General features: G+C 35.1%; 1 protein-coding gene across 1 annotated transcript in view; it reads left to right on the top strand.

Annotated features, from left to right (window-relative positions):
• The window catches only part of ADAMTS20 (ADAM metallopeptidase with thrombospondin type 1 motif 20), an 83,736-nt gene that overhangs the window by 7,683 nt on the left and 58,579 nt on the right, over positions 1-17,474 (top strand). The window contains exons 3-7 of the mRNA XM_039726989.1: positions 4,567-4,729; positions 7,517-7,776; positions 15,679-15,762; positions 16,483-16,607; positions 17,420-17,460. Of these exons, the coding sequence (XP_039582923.1) occupies positions 4,567-4,729; positions 7,517-7,776; positions 15,679-15,762; positions 16,483-16,607; positions 17,420-17,460 (673 nt within the window). The remainder of the gene's footprint in view (positions 1-4,566; positions 4,730-7,516; positions 7,777-15,678; positions 15,763-16,482; positions 16,608-17,419; positions 17,461-17,474) is intronic.

The raw sequence follows: 17,474 nt of genomic DNA, 5'->3' as shown, positions 1-17,474 counted from the left end.
CTACAAATTTTATTTAGAAACTCCTGGTTATCATGTGGTTATTGGTAAGGCATGGTCTAAACATACAAATAGGTAAAATCCCTTTAAGCACTTACATGGAACTTAAATTTCAATCTGGAATTAAGAAATTTTATCTAACCAAAGCTCAAGTGTCTTTGCAGACCAGGACACGTCCAGCCATAGTTGAATGCCCCATCAATTCTTTCAGTGGTGTGATTATAGTCAGCTCCTGCAATCTTAACATCACAGAATTTGTAAGATGTAGTTAGATGCCTGTAACAAACTTTTAGCAAACTTCAAACATAATGTTGCTTTCAATCACTTCTAAAATGTTTTCTACCAGAAAACATTTGTTGCTAGATATTTCTTCCCCGGTGAGGGAAGAAATATAAAATTTATGATTTTATTACTATTTTCTTATTTCAATTTTATTAGCTCTGATCTTGATACACTAGCTTGAACTGCTATCTCTTACTGTGTTTCTAGCTGAATTATCTTCTAGCAGAAATACTTTTTCCAGATGTTGCCAGTGTACTATGATCACTGTAATACTTTTTTCTTTAATTAAGCAATGCTTCTTAAGTCTTTCATCATAAAATACTGTAACAGTGAAACAGGAAGAAAAAGGGGGAGGGGTTCTTACATGTTTCAAGAGCTTTGAGTAATCAAAAGAGGAGGGATAGTAGAGGGGAAGAGAATAGTATAAAAAGAAGTGATTTTGTAAATTACTTTGACTGTTAAAGTGCTCTTGCTATAAACTAACAAGTTTTTAAGTGAGTTAAGAAGCCACACTAAGGGCATGAGAAGTACTTGAGCACAGGAGTGGAGCTTACCTGGGAGGGAGTCTGCCAGTTTAGAGTCAAGTTCTCCAGAGCTTCAGTTGTTCTTTAAGAGTTTTTATGAAACCATTCCAATTGTGCTGTTGGACATAGTAATTCTTCCTTTCTGAAATCTGCTATATATGCCTTATGTTTTCCATGTGTTCTGAAAACTTTATAGGCAAAGATGTAGTTTTTTAACCATAATTTTGCAATATTTACTTCTATAACTCTTGCAATAGAGTTAATATTGGTTAAGACTATACAGATTTAAGCCACTTTAAACCTCTAAGTCATACCATATAGTGAGTAGCTGTGTTGATTCCCTGAACCTTGATTTAATCTGAAGTGTCTAGATCATCCATAATATTTTAAATCCAAAATATAAATTACTATTCTTATGTGGGCTTTCTCATAAATTTTCTCAAATCTATGCATATGCATGGTTTTGGGTAGCACTCCTTTGGACCACTTATTTATGATGTGCAAAAGACTGTTTTCAATTTTGTACTCTACTGAAAATATCTTTTAAATGTACTTTTATCTCTTTATCTGAAGAACAGAAATAGAATGTTTCAGGCCGCTTTCTTGTTAGATGATTTGAGAGGCATCTGTAGATGATAAATAAATCCAGTTCATTTCTGATTTAATTTCCTGCAAATGCTTGGGCTCCTGTTTCAGCAACCTACCTCTGTACATCTAAGTGACTTTTCTTTATTTCATTTGACCAAAAGTATTCTTCATTTGGATCTCACAGCCCTTTTCCTTCTGTGTCCAAGATGCAGCAATAGCTCCATTTGTATCAGCAGAATCTGTCACCTTGGGAAGTATCACTTTCCTGACTGGAGGACTGTAAACAGACAGTGTAACTGGTGACTCAATTTTTGTAGATGCATGTGTTAGGAAAATGAGGAGTGAACCATGTATTTTCATGGCAGATTGGGAGGATTGCAGTTGGTGGCTACAAGGTCAATGTCTTCTTTGGCTTTGAATGACAAATATCAAATAACTTTCTTACGACAGAACACTGCTTGATCTCTTAATTTTTGCTCTTTCTCACATACAACATAGTGTGTTCAGTTGATGTGCAAAATTTTTGTCATAGACTACAGGTAAGGCCTTTATAATTACTCAGTGGTAGTAATTGCTTCTTTACCCATACATTGTTGAAGAGGAGAGAATTCATTGTAGAAAGAATGAAAGCTTTTTGCATTATTGATTTTTGTTCAGCTATTTTTTCCATATCTAAACAGGCCATTGATCCTGGGATACTGTGTGCAAGTCAGTGGGTAAAAGAGTGAGCAAAAGAAAGCTTGACAGCTTGACACCATTTTTTGACAATGGTTGTCCCAAGTGTCTGTAAAGGTGGACTCTCTAGTCTTAAGGACACAGTTGTACTGTCTTCTGTTAATCTTTTGTCTTGGAAAAAAAAGCTAAGAATAATTTTGAGGTCAGGAATCTTGATGGAGGATTCTGCCCATCCAGCTGTCTGTCCTAACTTTTTGGCCTATAAATTTGCGGTCTGTTAGGAAGTTTTGAAGTGAGAAGACTTGGTCAAAAAAATATGATATGTCTTAGTGTTTGGGAGTTTTTATTTTCTTGGGGTTTGTGTTTTGTTTTTGTGGGTTTTTTTTTTTAGAATGAAATTGTAGAAAAATAATATATCCTTGTTCTTGCAGTTAATCTTTTCCAGTGGAAGTCTGTTATTCTGGAAGTTTAGTTTAGAATGTAGTACAAACTCTTGTTAGTTCTGGGGTATTGTTCTTATAATCTGTGTGTTGTAACTGAAACCATTCCTTGTCTGTTTGTTGGAAAAGCCCTTGAAGAAACAAACCCAGATTATCTGCTCCACCTGTTTGAAAGAATAGGAGGGAAGTAAAATGTATGTGGGAAATAAAGCAGGAACAATAGAGTTCTTGCTTAAATCTGGAAGAACATACTTTAAATATCTATTATGTAGAAATATGAGTTTTGGTATATCAGAAGAAAAAATTCATTAGCATGTTATTGTTGACAAATAGTAGAGGGTCAGATTCATGACGTTTTGTTAACTGGGACTTCAATCGTGTATGTAATAAAACATGAATCTTAACGGGAATTGGTGCTTTGTCCCTGAGTGACAGGCTCTTGTCTGTCCCTGTCATTTACCCAAAAGGCTGTACCTTAAGACTAACTGACAAGCTGTGGCATGTCTGTTTTCCTGAAGCCCTTTCCAGGCTGTTCTTGGTACACTCAATCTGTTGTCCTCTACAAATTACATGCCCTGGAAACACTTGATGTGAGAAGGCTAAACTGAATGTATAAGGGATCCAGCATGAACACTACTTGCAAGGAATTTAAATGAAACTGAGGGGGAAAAATGCTTCTGTGAGTTAAATTTAAACAGTCTTGAAATGAAAATACTATTTAGATGTCTTTTTTCATTCTGCGACAAAGTTGGTGCAGAGGATTCATTCACAATGTGTTGACAACACCTCTGATAATGTTATATATCAGGCAAGATTGCAGATGGGCTTCAGGCATGTGTCAGACTAACAGACTCTTAACAGATCGACAGCTGATAACTGCTTAGAAGGATCCCAAATTCAAGGGGATATTATAATTCCAGTACAATACCCTGGACACTAAAGTAGTCTGCAGCAGTTTTTAAAAGACTTAGTAGGTTTTTTGAAAAAGCCCTATTCTTGCTTCTGTTCTCATTTATCCTGCTCTGCCACTCTCTCTATAACCCTGGGTTTCAAGGCTGACATGAACATTTAATCTCTTAAAGTGTATTATGTATGTTATTACTGTTATCTTTTTGTCTTATGCTTTAGTGGCAAAACGTGTATTAGGATGCAGTGTACCTACTCACTTGATATGTTTAATTGGCTGAAGTGAGGAAGTTGCTAAAACGTTTGAAAATAATTTGATTAAATTCTTGCATGTTTTTTCCTCCTCATAGTCTCCTGAGGTGGAGTACTTAAGCCATAAGAAATTATGAATTCAGTTAGAAGTGCAGTGAGAAAGAACAGAGTCTGCTTTAGGATTTTATAATTGAAAGGATTATGGGGCAGGGGACTGGGGGAAAGGAGCTTAATTTTTATTCTTTGTGTATGTGCCAATTCTTTTGTTAGTAATCAAGTTACTGTGGTTCTCATTACGTAGTTAACCATGTGTGTCAGTGGTGGCCAGGGATGGGGAGTGTTTTGGGTGAATCAAGGAGAAAAGATACTTTAATGCTGTCAACTTTGAATTTCTGGTGCTCCAGTTAAAAATCTTCAAAAATAATATCATGTTAACACTGTTTCTAATCTATGGGGAAAATGCAATTTTAGAAGAAGAATATTATGTCAATTATGTTAAGGACAGAAGGCAGCAAATCAGTCCACAATTCGGACAGCAGTCAAATTCCGAATTTCTTGATGGCCTCTGCTCTCCTTTGCACAGTTCCCAACTGGTCCTGCTTGGTTATACCTAGTTTCTCTATATTTTTGTGATCTCCTTTGTTTTATAACTCTTATCGTAATTACCTTTAATACCTTATTAATATGCAAGGTAATCTGAGTTATTCTGGTGGGGCAAGTCCCAGAAAGCAAACTTGTCTTGCCTTACCTTCCAGGTTTTATTGGAGTTTCCTCCATCTCACATGCATGTGTATGATTATTAACATCAAAATGTTACTATAGATAGCTTTTATTTCAAAGAGAATTATTTTTATAACAGTATTTTCAGTGGAAAATAATTCTATTACTTCTCTTGCTTTCAGATGGGCACCTTCAAGGCACATGATGGTGAATACATTTTAGAACCTCTGATGAAAGCGGATGGAGGTGAACATGAAGATGAACATAACAAACCACATCTTATATACAGGCATGATGAACTTAAAAAAGAGTATCAGAAATCCCATAAACCTTGTGAAGTTTCAGGTACAGTCATACTTTAAATTTCATTGTGCTTTTTTTAAATATCAGATGTTCTAAAGGAAAAAAAAAAGCAAGATTTTATTTCATAAATAATTTTTCTCTACATTGTGCCATTAGAGCCTACACATTTCTTTCACATGGGCTTGTCAGCTTTTCCTTTTGATTTATGACAGTGGCAAATTCAAAAGTAGGACAGAATGTGTTAAAAAAATCCATGATGTTGTGAGAACTGCAGTGTGGGTTTGCTTTTGCACCTACATTGTGCCATGTGTAAACATTGAAAGAGTAGATGCACAGGAGCTGTTGCTTATATTCACAAAAGCTAATTACTGCAATTCTAGCTGATGATACATGATATCTGTCTTCCTTAATAATGGAAGTATCTAATAGTATTCATTAATGTATTACAATCTAATTTTACCCATTATTGTAAATGTTTATCCTTATGAGTATTTTAATAATTTATTTATGCTACATATTCATAATATTTAGTATTAATTAAGGTTAAAGGAAGGCGGTCAACAGAACCTCTGTCTTGGACTTTCAGAGGGTGGACTTTGGCCTGTTCAGGATACTGTTTCAAAGTGTCCCTTGGGAAACAGTCCTTAATCACAAAGGGGTCCAGGAAGGCTGGACATAAGAAAGAAGTTTTACAGGTGCAGGGGAATGACATCCCTATGTGCTGAAAGCTGAGCCAGCAGGGAAGGCCAGCTCCCTGATCACTTCCTGGGCTGAACAGGGAGCTTTCATTGGAACTCTTCTCAAGGAATATCTATGTAGATGGTTAAAAACCTAAAGATTAAAAAAAAAAAAAAAGCTTGGGTGATTAGTTTTATTAATTTTGGAAAATTTTTCAAACATATTTTGTAACATATATGTTTCCATCCTTCTAAAGAAGAGATGTGTCTCCTTTAATGCTAGTCTTGCTTAGTTGTTCATATCTTCTCTTCACAGAGGAACAATTTATATCACTACTTCAAATCATGAAAGTTTCTCTGGTAAGGGAACCTTGACAGAGGATATGGAGGAACATAGCATTCAATACATATTTTTAGTTTGAAATTGGGCCATGATAATTCTAAAATTGTCTACCAAATCTTTTCTCCACTTTGTTAAAACTAGTTTGCCAATGAAGAAATTTTTTGTAACCCTGATACATGCCTTACTCAGGTCAGAATAGGATATTTATTACATTTCCTCAGTCCATAGATGTTTCCTATAGATGTGGAAGCTCATCAGAGTTTGCCAGAATGTGTTTTGGATAAGTCTCATAGCTATTACTGATCCACTTCTTGATTTCTGGTGTTTGTTAACAAAATTAATTTGATTTGTTCTTGATTAGTTTGGTCCATAAATTTAGATAATCTTTAAACTCTTTCTTTAAATATAAATATTATTTCCTGTTTTGCCAGTACTCTGGAATCTCAGACACTTTTTGTGACCTAGTAAAGATTGTGTATATGAAATTGCTTAAGCCAATTCTCTTCAGTGCGTCCGACTAAGCCAGTCTAAACACATAAGAGTATATGTCGTACTCTTGAACTAGTTCCTTTTCAGAGCCAGTCCCTGCTTTCTGCCCTCATTATTGTTCGTGCTAATGGTTTCACAATTAGTATAGCTTTATTTTGTGATTGATTTTTAAACAATTACTCAATGAAGCGCTTGCTGTTGTCTCTACTGTTTTTCTTTCTTGCCATATCGTACCGTAACTTTAAGGAAGACAGATTATGGGTCTCTCAAAAGTACCTTAAAGTTTGCACATGAGGGCTCTTTCCTTCAGTAATGGAATGTGTAGATTTAAATCCTCTCAAGTTGAGGGTGACAGAAATGTGAATTCTTGGGTCAGTGCTGTAGTCACTAAATCATTAGAATAAAATGATTAGGAGCTATATCCTTTGGCCACTACTTTTTAAGAGGGAAATCTAGTTTCCAAAAAGACAGTGGAGGCTTCTTCTGGAGGGGCTGGAGTGTCCAGTTATCTGCTGAAGTTCTAGTGGGTAGTGAGAATTCACATATGCTTCTCTGTTGAGTATTTTTTATTTGAGCTAAGATGACTCTGGTAATGGCATTGTTTTTTCTGTATCAGGCATCAGAAGCCTCTGGTGGCTGGACTATACAGTGTAATTGGAAGTATTACAACACTTAGTTTGGTGATATCTTAGTAGATTGTGTATTTCCTTTAGAACCTGATTCTACATAATGAGTATTTCCAAAACTGTCAAAGAGGTCACTTAAGGATTTTGATGTGTACTTGGTTATGAAGTTAAACTCCAAATTTATTTAGATATAATGTTATGTAAATTTAAAAGTCAGCAGGGACTTGAATTCAGGAGTTGGAAGTAGTTTGTTTTTATTTGTTCTGCTGGTGCCAAAAGTTTGGTATGAAAATGTGTTGTGTTTAACTAACTTGTGTCCTTTGTTGTACCAATGAATCTGTAGTGCTTATCTCCTTCCAGCCTTCCTGTTTGGATTATACTGCATTCTAGGAACTGTGTAATAACTGTGTAGTAACTGTCTCTTAACTAATTTGTAACAAATAATCCATTTATGATAGAACTATATAAAATATGTAAGACATCTCATTTGATGTTCCTATTACAATCTTCCCTGTTTCTTTTTTTTCTTTTTTTTTTCTTTTTTTTTTCTCTTTTATTCTTTTTTTTAAATTTTTCCACAGTTTATCTTGGAAATAAGATCATAAATATAAGTTTTTTTCTATTTTGGGCAGCCTTTTGCCTTCTTACTATTTGGCAACTGCATTCAAAAGTAAATACTTTTTTTATTTTACAGAGAAAGAGTTGAAGAAGAGCACTTTATTACATCCAACCTTCAGCAGTTTAGATGAGAAGAGCAGTGTTTTACAGAAGTCTCTCAGTTTAAAGTATGCTTTAAATAACCTCTCCATAGAGGATGGTGGCAATCCACATTCCAGGAAGAAACGTTTTCTTTCCTATCCAAGATATGTAGAAGTGATGGTCACAGCTGACACCAAAATGGTTCGTCACCATGGGCAGAATTTACAGCACTATGTACTAACATTGATGTCAATAGTAAGTAAGTTCTTAGGTATTACAAATTTTAATTATTTCTGTTCTGTTGTTTCCTTTTCTGCAACTTTCCTGTCTTCTGGTTTGATCAAATTCTATATAATAAAAAGAGCTTACATAAACATAAATAAAAAAGATGGGTCAGAATTTAAGATTATTCAATGCAGTGTAGCCTGTGTAGGTGAAATGATTTCCTGATTTTCTTTTGCTTTAGAAGAATTCTTAAGCTTCCGGGAGTGAAAAATACAGATTGATTACAGCAGACAGTTGTTAAATGGCATTGTGGAAAAAAAAAATAAAGCTTGGTTATAGTAATCCTAGTTTTTCAATTTTTAAGAAACTTCAGATTAATATGGGTCAGACTTTGAGTTGGTATAATTTATTTGTGACTTTTATGTGGTAAATTTTCTCTTGAACCAAAAGTCACTTCTTGTATTGATTCAGAATATGGTAGAGTAAGCTCTAAAACGTGGCCTCAGCTGCTGCTTCAGCGAGCTGTCAAGTCTCCTGTAAAACATCCATTGCATCTGCCAGTTGTGCATTCTGATAACCTGTAGTGTGTGAAGGCAGGCTGGGTAACAGACACTTAGAGAACTGAGCTCAATTCCGCTCACTCTAATATCCACATCTCCAGCTGATGACAGTAGAGTTGCTGCCATCTATTAACACAGATGATATAGGGATGTAAATTTAGAACATGGAGTTTCCTTTAATTAGTTTATAAGAAAAATAATGTTTTAAGAGAGATTAGCATATGTTATTGTAAGTCTTCTGAATTTTTCTACTTTTGGTATATAGGTGTGAAGGTATGAAAGTTCATGTATTACCAAAAAAAAATCCATTCTAAAAATTGTTTTTTTTTCTCTTAGAGTACAGACTCAGTTTGGAATTCCTTTTGAAACAATTAATCCCTAAGATACAGTTTTATTATGGTTACTTCCTTTATTACAAAGGTTTACTAAGAAACAAAGTAAAGTGGTAAAGACGTTACTTTAAAATAGAAGCTGTTTTTCAGAGAACTTTACACTAAGATGAAATGGAACATTTATTAAATCTTTTTCATGAGGTCTTGTTGTGATTATAGGTAATGTAATTCCTGATTTTTTTTTTAAGATGAAAACATTATTCCTGCATCTGTAGATGTTGTACATTCAAGTACTATTCCTTACAGTGCCATATTTTTCTTTTTACTTTGGACTTCTAGGTAAACAAGACGAGCATTGTATAATTGCTATAAAAGAGAACCTATATAAGGTTCTAAGATCTAGTATTTAACGTGTACTGTGTGAGTGAAGGAATACCATTTATTTTCTAAAAAAACTTGTCATTTCTTTCTTGTGCTTTCCTATCTGCCCTGTAAAACTAGGGTTTTACACTTACTGCTGGGTTTGGGGTAATAGCCTTCACTTTGGGGTAATTGGCCACTACATCTTTAATGTGAGTATAAAATCTCTGAATACCACTGTAGGTGGTAAGATCTATTGCTTGCGTCTGTTGGCAACTCTATTTCATACATATATAAATATATATAGATGATATAGATATAGATATAGATATATGCAGAAGGTAATCTTGAAACAAAAATTTCTTAAGGTGTTATTTCCAGTAATGGAGTTTTTATAAATGCAGATGTAAAAAAATATAAATTCAGATCTTAATTTTAAAATATTTTCTTTACAGTTCAGTTAATTCCATGCACTCTCCCTTCCCCCACTTCCTTTCCCCTCACAGAATGCATATCCCAACTTGTATCCCTTCTCCTTGAAGTATTTCAGCAATGGCTTGGAATCACAAAACAATTGGAAGTCATCTAATCCAACCCTCTCCTGACACAGATATTTGTCAACAAATAATGTGAATGAATTTACAGCCTTCAGTCACTTCTTATCCATAACAGTTATTTTTCTGTAAACTAATAAAAAATGTGAAGGATAGGAAAACACATGACTACCATTCTCTGCTATGTAATCTGCATTAGAATTTATCAGTATGCTGGTGGGTCATTTCTTGACTCACAGACTCTTAGTGTTTGAAATGGAACCATTTTTAGTCTTATTTGATAGCCTATAAAGGAAAGAAATGAAACTTTTAAATTTTATAATTTCTGCCATTATACAGATAGCTTTGATTATTAAATTTTACTGGTACTTGTGTCTGGTCAAGCAACTTCTGTTATAGGAAATTGTCAGGTTGCTGGCATTTTAATTGAATCAAGCATTATACTTTACTCTTGTAATAATTCTGAAACTTCTAAGGTTATTTGGTTCTGGCTTGGATTTTAAAGAAACCTAAAATCTTTAAGCATATAAATCGCATTAAATTTAGTGAAACTTAGACATCTAGCTCCCAGAAGAACCTTTGAATCCTCGCCCATTTTTCTTTTATTTTCTTTGGGGCTTTTTTTAGCATCAACAAAGCCACCAAAGTAAACTTGCTGCTGTTTTATGAGTGGAAAATAAGAACTGAAATATTTTTAGGGTTTGAAGTGTCTTGTCACTCATCCAATTCAACCTGAAAAGGCTTAGCACTCAGCATGCAAGTAATCTCATTTCTTTAAAACTGCATAAATGTTGGCAATATCAGTATTCACATTACTTACATTATATCTTGGAAATAGTTACTCATTCTGATTGAAATATGTACTTCAAGATAGGAGTACCTTTGCCATAGGATTTTATGAAAACTTTATTGTATTTCAACACAAAGAGTGGCGTTATTTAATGTGAAACAATAAATAAAACAGTGAGAATACTGTAATTGCTTAATTTGCACAGTTTCTTCTTGTTCCTCCAAGTATTGTATCAGCAGAACAGGCAGTAGCCACTGCCTTATTAGATTTAGTAGCTGGAGGACTTCATCTTAGACTATGTTCTGAAAGTTCAGAGCCCCAAACATGAAGGCTTGATCTTAGCAACTGAAATAATTCATTAAAACATTGGAGTTTACTGTGAAATTCAAAACTACATGAAGTTTGGTTCCATGAAACATTTTGAGGTACCATCCTCATTTTCTGAATCAATAATCTGATAATTGACATCAGATTTTAATTACTGTACTGCTTACATAGTTTGTTTTGTAGTAAAAAAGACCTACTAGGTCCGTTCTTGGTCTGCTTGCAGCAAAAACTTTGTAATCTTGCGTTTTTGATGAGAAGTCGTGACATATAAAATCACTTGTGGTAGGGCCGTGATGGCCAGCTCAGATTGTGAACTTGGCTGACTGCCTGGTCATGCGAGTGCTAAAGTCAGAGCATGGGAGGGGAGAGCCATGCATTCAAGGAGAGGACTGGGACAACATCAATTTAGATGATTTAACTTGTGAAACCATAAAGTGGTGTTGTATCATGGTAAAATAGCACTATTATAATATGGTGTTAAAAGCTGGTGCTTTTGATTTTCAATAAGACAAAAACTTCAGAAAAGTTTTAGGGCTACCGTCTTTTACTGGCATATGAAATAGAAGGTAGTGATTAGTAGGTCTTAACAGTAAAAGATTTTTGTGGTTAGAGTCTTGTTGATGCTTTTTTTTTGCAGTCATAATCTGCAATGATCATGATTTCCTATATGGGAAGACTGCATGCACCAATGTGTCCTATCACTAAAACCAGACAAATTATTTTATTTTAATATATATGGGGTGAATTTAAAGACTATTTTTAGTGTTTGCAGTTCATACTATACAATAGTTAACTGTTCATCTTTCCAGAGCACAGTGGGAAAACATGGATGCATCCTGGCCTTTAAGAATATTTGGCGTACTGATTTTGCCTATAGTCATCATTTAAAAATAGGCAGTAGATCTAAATAGTTTGGAGGTTAATAATTTAATTTGTATTACTACCATCTGAAAGGAAATAAATATAGTTACATTGAAAATTTAGAGGTCAATATGTTGTTCCTTGTATCTGTCCCTTAGAACTTCAGTAGTGTATTTTGTCTGTTTTTCATTCAGATCATTGTATTAGTACTAAAGCTAGAGGAATGTTTAGTGGTATTTATCTCTTATCCAGTAAAATCTAGAAGACCAGCACAAGGCATACTTTTCTTGGCACAAGCCAAGAATGTACCTTATTATGTTTCTTCTGTGTATATAAAACCCCATGATCTTGTGCATTTGGCATGGTTAAAATGAAAGTGGGTATTTGTTCATGCACCAATAAATACACATAGCTGGAAACAATTATTTTCCAAGTATCATTCATATAAATTCTCCAAGCTAGCCTTCTTATTTATCTTGACATCTGGGTATCTGTAAGGGTATAAAAGCCAACTATTATTTTATTTGTGACTGTCCTTTAATTGCATCTCCAGATACCTGTATATTAAATGTCATAATGATACCTCACTACATCTTGAGGTTGACCAACTAATACAGAGGTGTTAGTGTGCCCAGGTAGCCAAGAAAGCCAATGGCATCCTGTCTTGTGTGAGAAATGATGTGGCCAGCAGCACCAAGGCAGTGATTGTTCCCTTGTGCTCAGCACTGGTGAGGCTGCACCTTGAGCACTGTGCCCACTTCTGGGCCCTTCACTCCAAGACATTGATGTGCTGGAGCATGGCCAGAGAAAGATAAGGCTGATGAAGGGTCTGGAGCACAAGTCATATGAGGAGTGGCTGAGGGAGCTGGGAGCATTTAATCTAGAAAAAATTAGGCTCAGGGGAACCTTACCACTGTGTACAACTACCTGTCAGGAGATTGTAGTGAGTTGGGGAACAGTTTTGTCTCCCAAGTAACAAGTGAAGGATCAGAGAAAATGGTTTCAAGCTGTACAAGGAAGGTTTAGAAAAAATTATGCCATGGAGAGAGTTGTGAAGCATTGTAACAGGCTGCCCTGAGAAGCAGGGGAGTCACCATCCCTGGAGGTAAGTAGAAGATGTGCAGATATGGTGTTTAGGGATAGGTTTTCATAGTGGACTTGGCAGTGTTTGGTTGAACTCAATGATTTTAAGGATCTTTTCTTGCCTAAGTGATTTTGGTTTGCAGTGTGTGGGCAGACACATACTTGCCTGTCTTTACACTTCACTGCTGTTAGCATTATTTACTACTGTTTTTGTCTAGGTTTAGGCATTCAGGCATTTTTTGCTGTTAGCTGAACCTAGTTAACTCTCCCATTCAGTTCTCAATCCCTTTGCCTAGTCTACATTATAAATATAGCCTTAGAGTACTGGACAAGTCATGTATTGTTTTTTGTTGATTGTGTCACTACCTCAGATGACTTGCATGCTCTTTACTTGACAGCCAGTGAAATGCATTTAGTTTGTGAGTTTCAGAGCTTTCTGTTCCAAAACCAGACACTAACTAGACTGATTTACAAGTTAATTAAGATATGTTTCTGACTAATCTAGTAGCATTCTGTGATGGAGTAACTGCACCAGGGGCAAGGAAAGAACTCTGCCTAGTCATCTGTAAAGACTTTGATACAGCCCCCCACTGCAATCTGGCCAGTAAATTGGAAAGATATGGATTTGATGCATGGACTGTTAGATGGATAAAGAATTGACTGGATGGCCAGTCCAAAGAGGTATCATCAATAGCTCAATGTCCAAACAGAAACCAGTAATGAGTGGTGTACCTCAAGGGTCCATATTGGAACCAACACTTTTTAATATCTTCATCAATGACACTGACATTGTAATTGTGTGCACCCTCAGCAAGTTTTCAGGTGACAGCAAGTTCAGTGATTAGGTTGAGTTGCTTGAGGGAAGGGATGCCTTCCAGAGTGACCTTCCTGTCCATTTGGAAATGAATATAGAATTGAAGCTGAGAGTGTGAGGCTTGAGGAATGGATCTGTATGAATCTCATGAAGGTCTACAAGGCCAAGTGCAACAATCATGTCCAGTGAAAGAAGTCTGTGTTAATTCTATACACATGTAATCTTGTATAGGTTTATGCTGTAACAAATTCTGAGTTGTAAGTGCCTCTTATATCAGCTTAAATGGTATTAGAATTAATCCTTGGAACAAGTGTCTTCCAATTCTTGGAATAAGCCAAAGATCCTCACAGATCTCATTTCAGATTCCTCTCTGACATGATTTTGGAATGCCATATGAACCATATTCTGTTTCTTCTTTGCTGAAGAGAAATAAAACTTGAAAGAGCTGGGCTGGAATTAATCTGCCTTGGCCTCATGCATCTGAAAATTAAACATCTTGTCGCTTTGCATAGTAAAGGGATGAAGAAATTAAACAGCTGCTCTTCATGTCTTGTATGAAAATATATGTTTAAATACATATCTCTAGATAGTCACGTCTACAGAACAGTTCATCCCTTCTCCTTCTCAATTGACCATTGAAGAAATTTGCTCCCTATTAGTTATGTGAATTGAGATGGATGTGATAATTGTGTAATTGTAAAACAGCGGTTCCTACAGGAACATACTTTGACTGTGGGGAGGATAAATATCCAGAAATATCCTTTCTAAGTTTATCAAAGTGGATCTCAATGTATAAGAACACATAATGAGCTTGATTGTGGTAAAGTAATTTTGATATTAGAAAAATGATAGTGTGTTCCACTCAAGTTCTTCCTAAATTGTGCTTGAGCATTTCAGATACCTTTTGTAAAGGCTTCTGAGTTTGTTCATGTCCAGGGGATTCAGCACTTTAGTGAGTATTTGACAGATGTTCCTTATTCCCACCTAACAATAATTGGATACTTGCTGGTCGGTAACCAAGAAAGGAGTCCATATGGAAAGAAGCAAACAATAGATGCACTTCTCTGAAATGTATTCTGAATGGGTTCTGAAGCTCTGGTTCCTCCCCTACTCTTATTGAATCCTCTACTTCCAGCTTGTTTGTCAACAAAGGAATGAAGGACAGTTCTGCATATTGTATTCTCTCCACTTTAGAGAAAGGTGGGGCATGAGTTGGGAGCCAGTGCTCTATCAGTTCCAACTTTGAGCAGTATTACCTGACCTCAAGTAAATAGAATTTATACACTGCAAGGCTGTGGTTTCACAAGCAATTTGAGTCAGTTCAAGTGGCTCAAAAGACTTCTGAAAGAAGCCTGTTCTTCTTCCCCTTTCCCTCTGTCAGCACTTGTGTTGGAGACTGCACAAGAAATGAGAGCATATTGACCAGTATAATGTAATTTAAAAACCCCAAAAATTTGCAGTTGGATCAGTTCCTTGATCACTTTTGTAACCTTGCAGCCTTAGCACAAGCTTGAAGGGAGGAAAGGCAGTACTTCTGTGTTTGTAGCAACTCTTGTTTACATAAAGCTGTCATTCAACTACTGCTTTAAGCCAGAATTCACGTGAATGAGATATGTGAAGCTGTTACTTGGGGTGCATAAATTTTTATTCTGTTTTTATGAAAAATAACCTTCAAAGTAGTTCACTTTGGTGTATGGACTCATGATTTTTACTGTCTGTCTGCAAGAGTAAGTATAAAAATGCCTGTTGGGTATATAAAGACATATTTTATGAATGCAGAAAGATACCTTTGTATATGTCATGTGCAATTTTAAATACAGTTTCACAACTCAGTCTAGCTTCCATTAAGAGCAAGATAAAAACTTATTTGTTAAAAATTGTTTTTTAAGACTCTCTAATATTTCAGGTATTGATTCTGCAAATCATCCATATAAAGCAGCTTCTGCCTCACAGTCACAGTAACAGTACTTTTTTCCTTTCTTTGATATTTTGTCAATAAACTATAAGTTTACTTTTTACATCAGCATTTCAACATGTTGTCTGTTTGGAAGTAATATAGAATTGAAGCTATTTAGGTATTAAAAACTGGTGAATTTTTTTTGTCACCATGTGCCTGGGTAGAAGGTACAGTAGGATGCATGAGATACCTGTTGTGTAGTGGCTTGGTTTGCTTTGGTAATTTGTTTGTTTCATTAAAATAAATAGTTTATCAGGTGAGTTTAATACTCTAATCTTCTTTTTTTCTCTTTAGGTTGCAGCAATCTATAAAGATTCAAGTATTGGAAATCTTATAAATATAGTTATTGTCAAATTAATTGTAATTCACAATGAACAGGTAAGAAAAAGAGATATTTAAAAGATTTCATTTTATATAAGAAACAAAATGCATGAACTTATATTGTAATTACAACAATTACAACAATTACAACAACTTATATTGTTTCTTTTAGTTTAAATATAAAATATTTTTTAAACTACATAATTTTGTTTTAAAATAGGAAACAATATATCAAATGCAAGGTTAACTTCAAGGCCTGTATTTAATGCCTTTATTTTCCTGTCTGTATTAGTAAGTCCATTTGACCTATACTGACATGAGTCAGATAGTATATGAAAACTTATGGAAGAAGTACCTGAAGTGTGGTTATCCTCATGGAAACATGGCAGGAAAATGGCAGTTTTTATAGAGGATTTCGATGGACAGCTTTCAGCCCTAACAGCTGTAATATTTTAAGATTGTAAGAAGTACTTGCTTTTCAAATACATGGATTTCATATTTATTTATCATAAATGTCTTGTCACTATATTCTTCAAATATTTAACACATGGTAAATGCTCTCATTGTTTAGAATAATGGGTTCATATGACTGATCACTTGTAGCTCAATTCAGATCTGACCCTTCAAACAAATGTGCTGAGGGAATTCTTATGTGGAGTCCTGCTGACTTTGTTTCCATGCACAAGTCATTACTTTGCAGATTAGCAGCATAAATGACAATGCAGTAAGTGCTAGTGCATGAAAGTTATTTGATGTTTTTGGCCATTTCTTGCTTAGGAAGGACCAGCTATCACTTTTAATGCAGCTACCACTCTGCGTAATTTTTGCTTATGGCAGCAAACACAAAACACTTTGGATGATGCTCACCCTTCTCATCACGATACTGCTGTTCTCATCACTAGGTACAGTATCTAAAATAGCCACAGTTACCCAGCTAAGTCAGACAAATGCTTCAGTTTTGTTTTTACAATATAATCTTTTAACCATTCCACTGACGTTGTTCATAGATAAGTGAATAACACTCTTGCCCTTCCAAAACACTGATTACCAATATGTGAGCAATTGCTCTGATATTGCTATATTGATAGATAAGCATCTGATGATCCTTCCATTAAAGATGATAGAAATTAATTAGACCTGAAAGTGTTGCTAGGAAATGAAATCTCTAGCTTTGCTACATACATGTGATAGGGGAGTAGTGTTGTAAGAGTCAGCTGAAGGATGCAGTGACAGACAGCTCCTGATAGCCCTGATGTAATCAGAACTATCAAAAGCTTAAAATGGAAAGCATATAAATATTAGTATGTTTTCTGCCTGTACACCAGTCACCTCAGTGAGGGTTCTGATGTTCATTCATTGGAATAGTCTCTTTTTCACTCTTCTTTTTCACTGATTTTTCCCTCAGTAAAGTTTCAATTATCCTGCAATTCGCATGTTCTCAGCATCATTTCATACTTGATCTACCTTCTGTATTGTAGAGAAAGAACCTGATAAATTTTTATTCTTTGCATGGTAGATAAAAAGCAGTACCATGGGCTTAGTCTGGTAAATTTAAATTACTTCTTTCACTAGAATACAAATGGTTTGAATGGCCTGTAACATTAAAAATTGAGCATCAGATTTGCAATTGCTGAAACTAGTATAGAAACAGTGAAATACTTTTCAAATATCTTTTATATACTGTAATGACTTGAAATAAATATTTTCTTTCAAGGGAAGATATCTGCAGAGCTAGAGAGAAGTGTGATACTCTTGGTGAGTTACTCTCT

This window comes from Passer montanus, unplaced genomic scaffold (genome assembly GCF_014805655.1).
Source record: "Passer montanus isolate IOZ18808 unplaced genomic scaffold, ASM1480565v1 scaffold6, whole genome shotgun sequence".
Lineage (NCBI taxonomy): Eukaryota > Metazoa > Chordata > Aves > Passeriformes > Passeridae > Passer > Passer montanus.
This window is presented reverse-complemented; position numbering and strand designations above follow the sequence as displayed.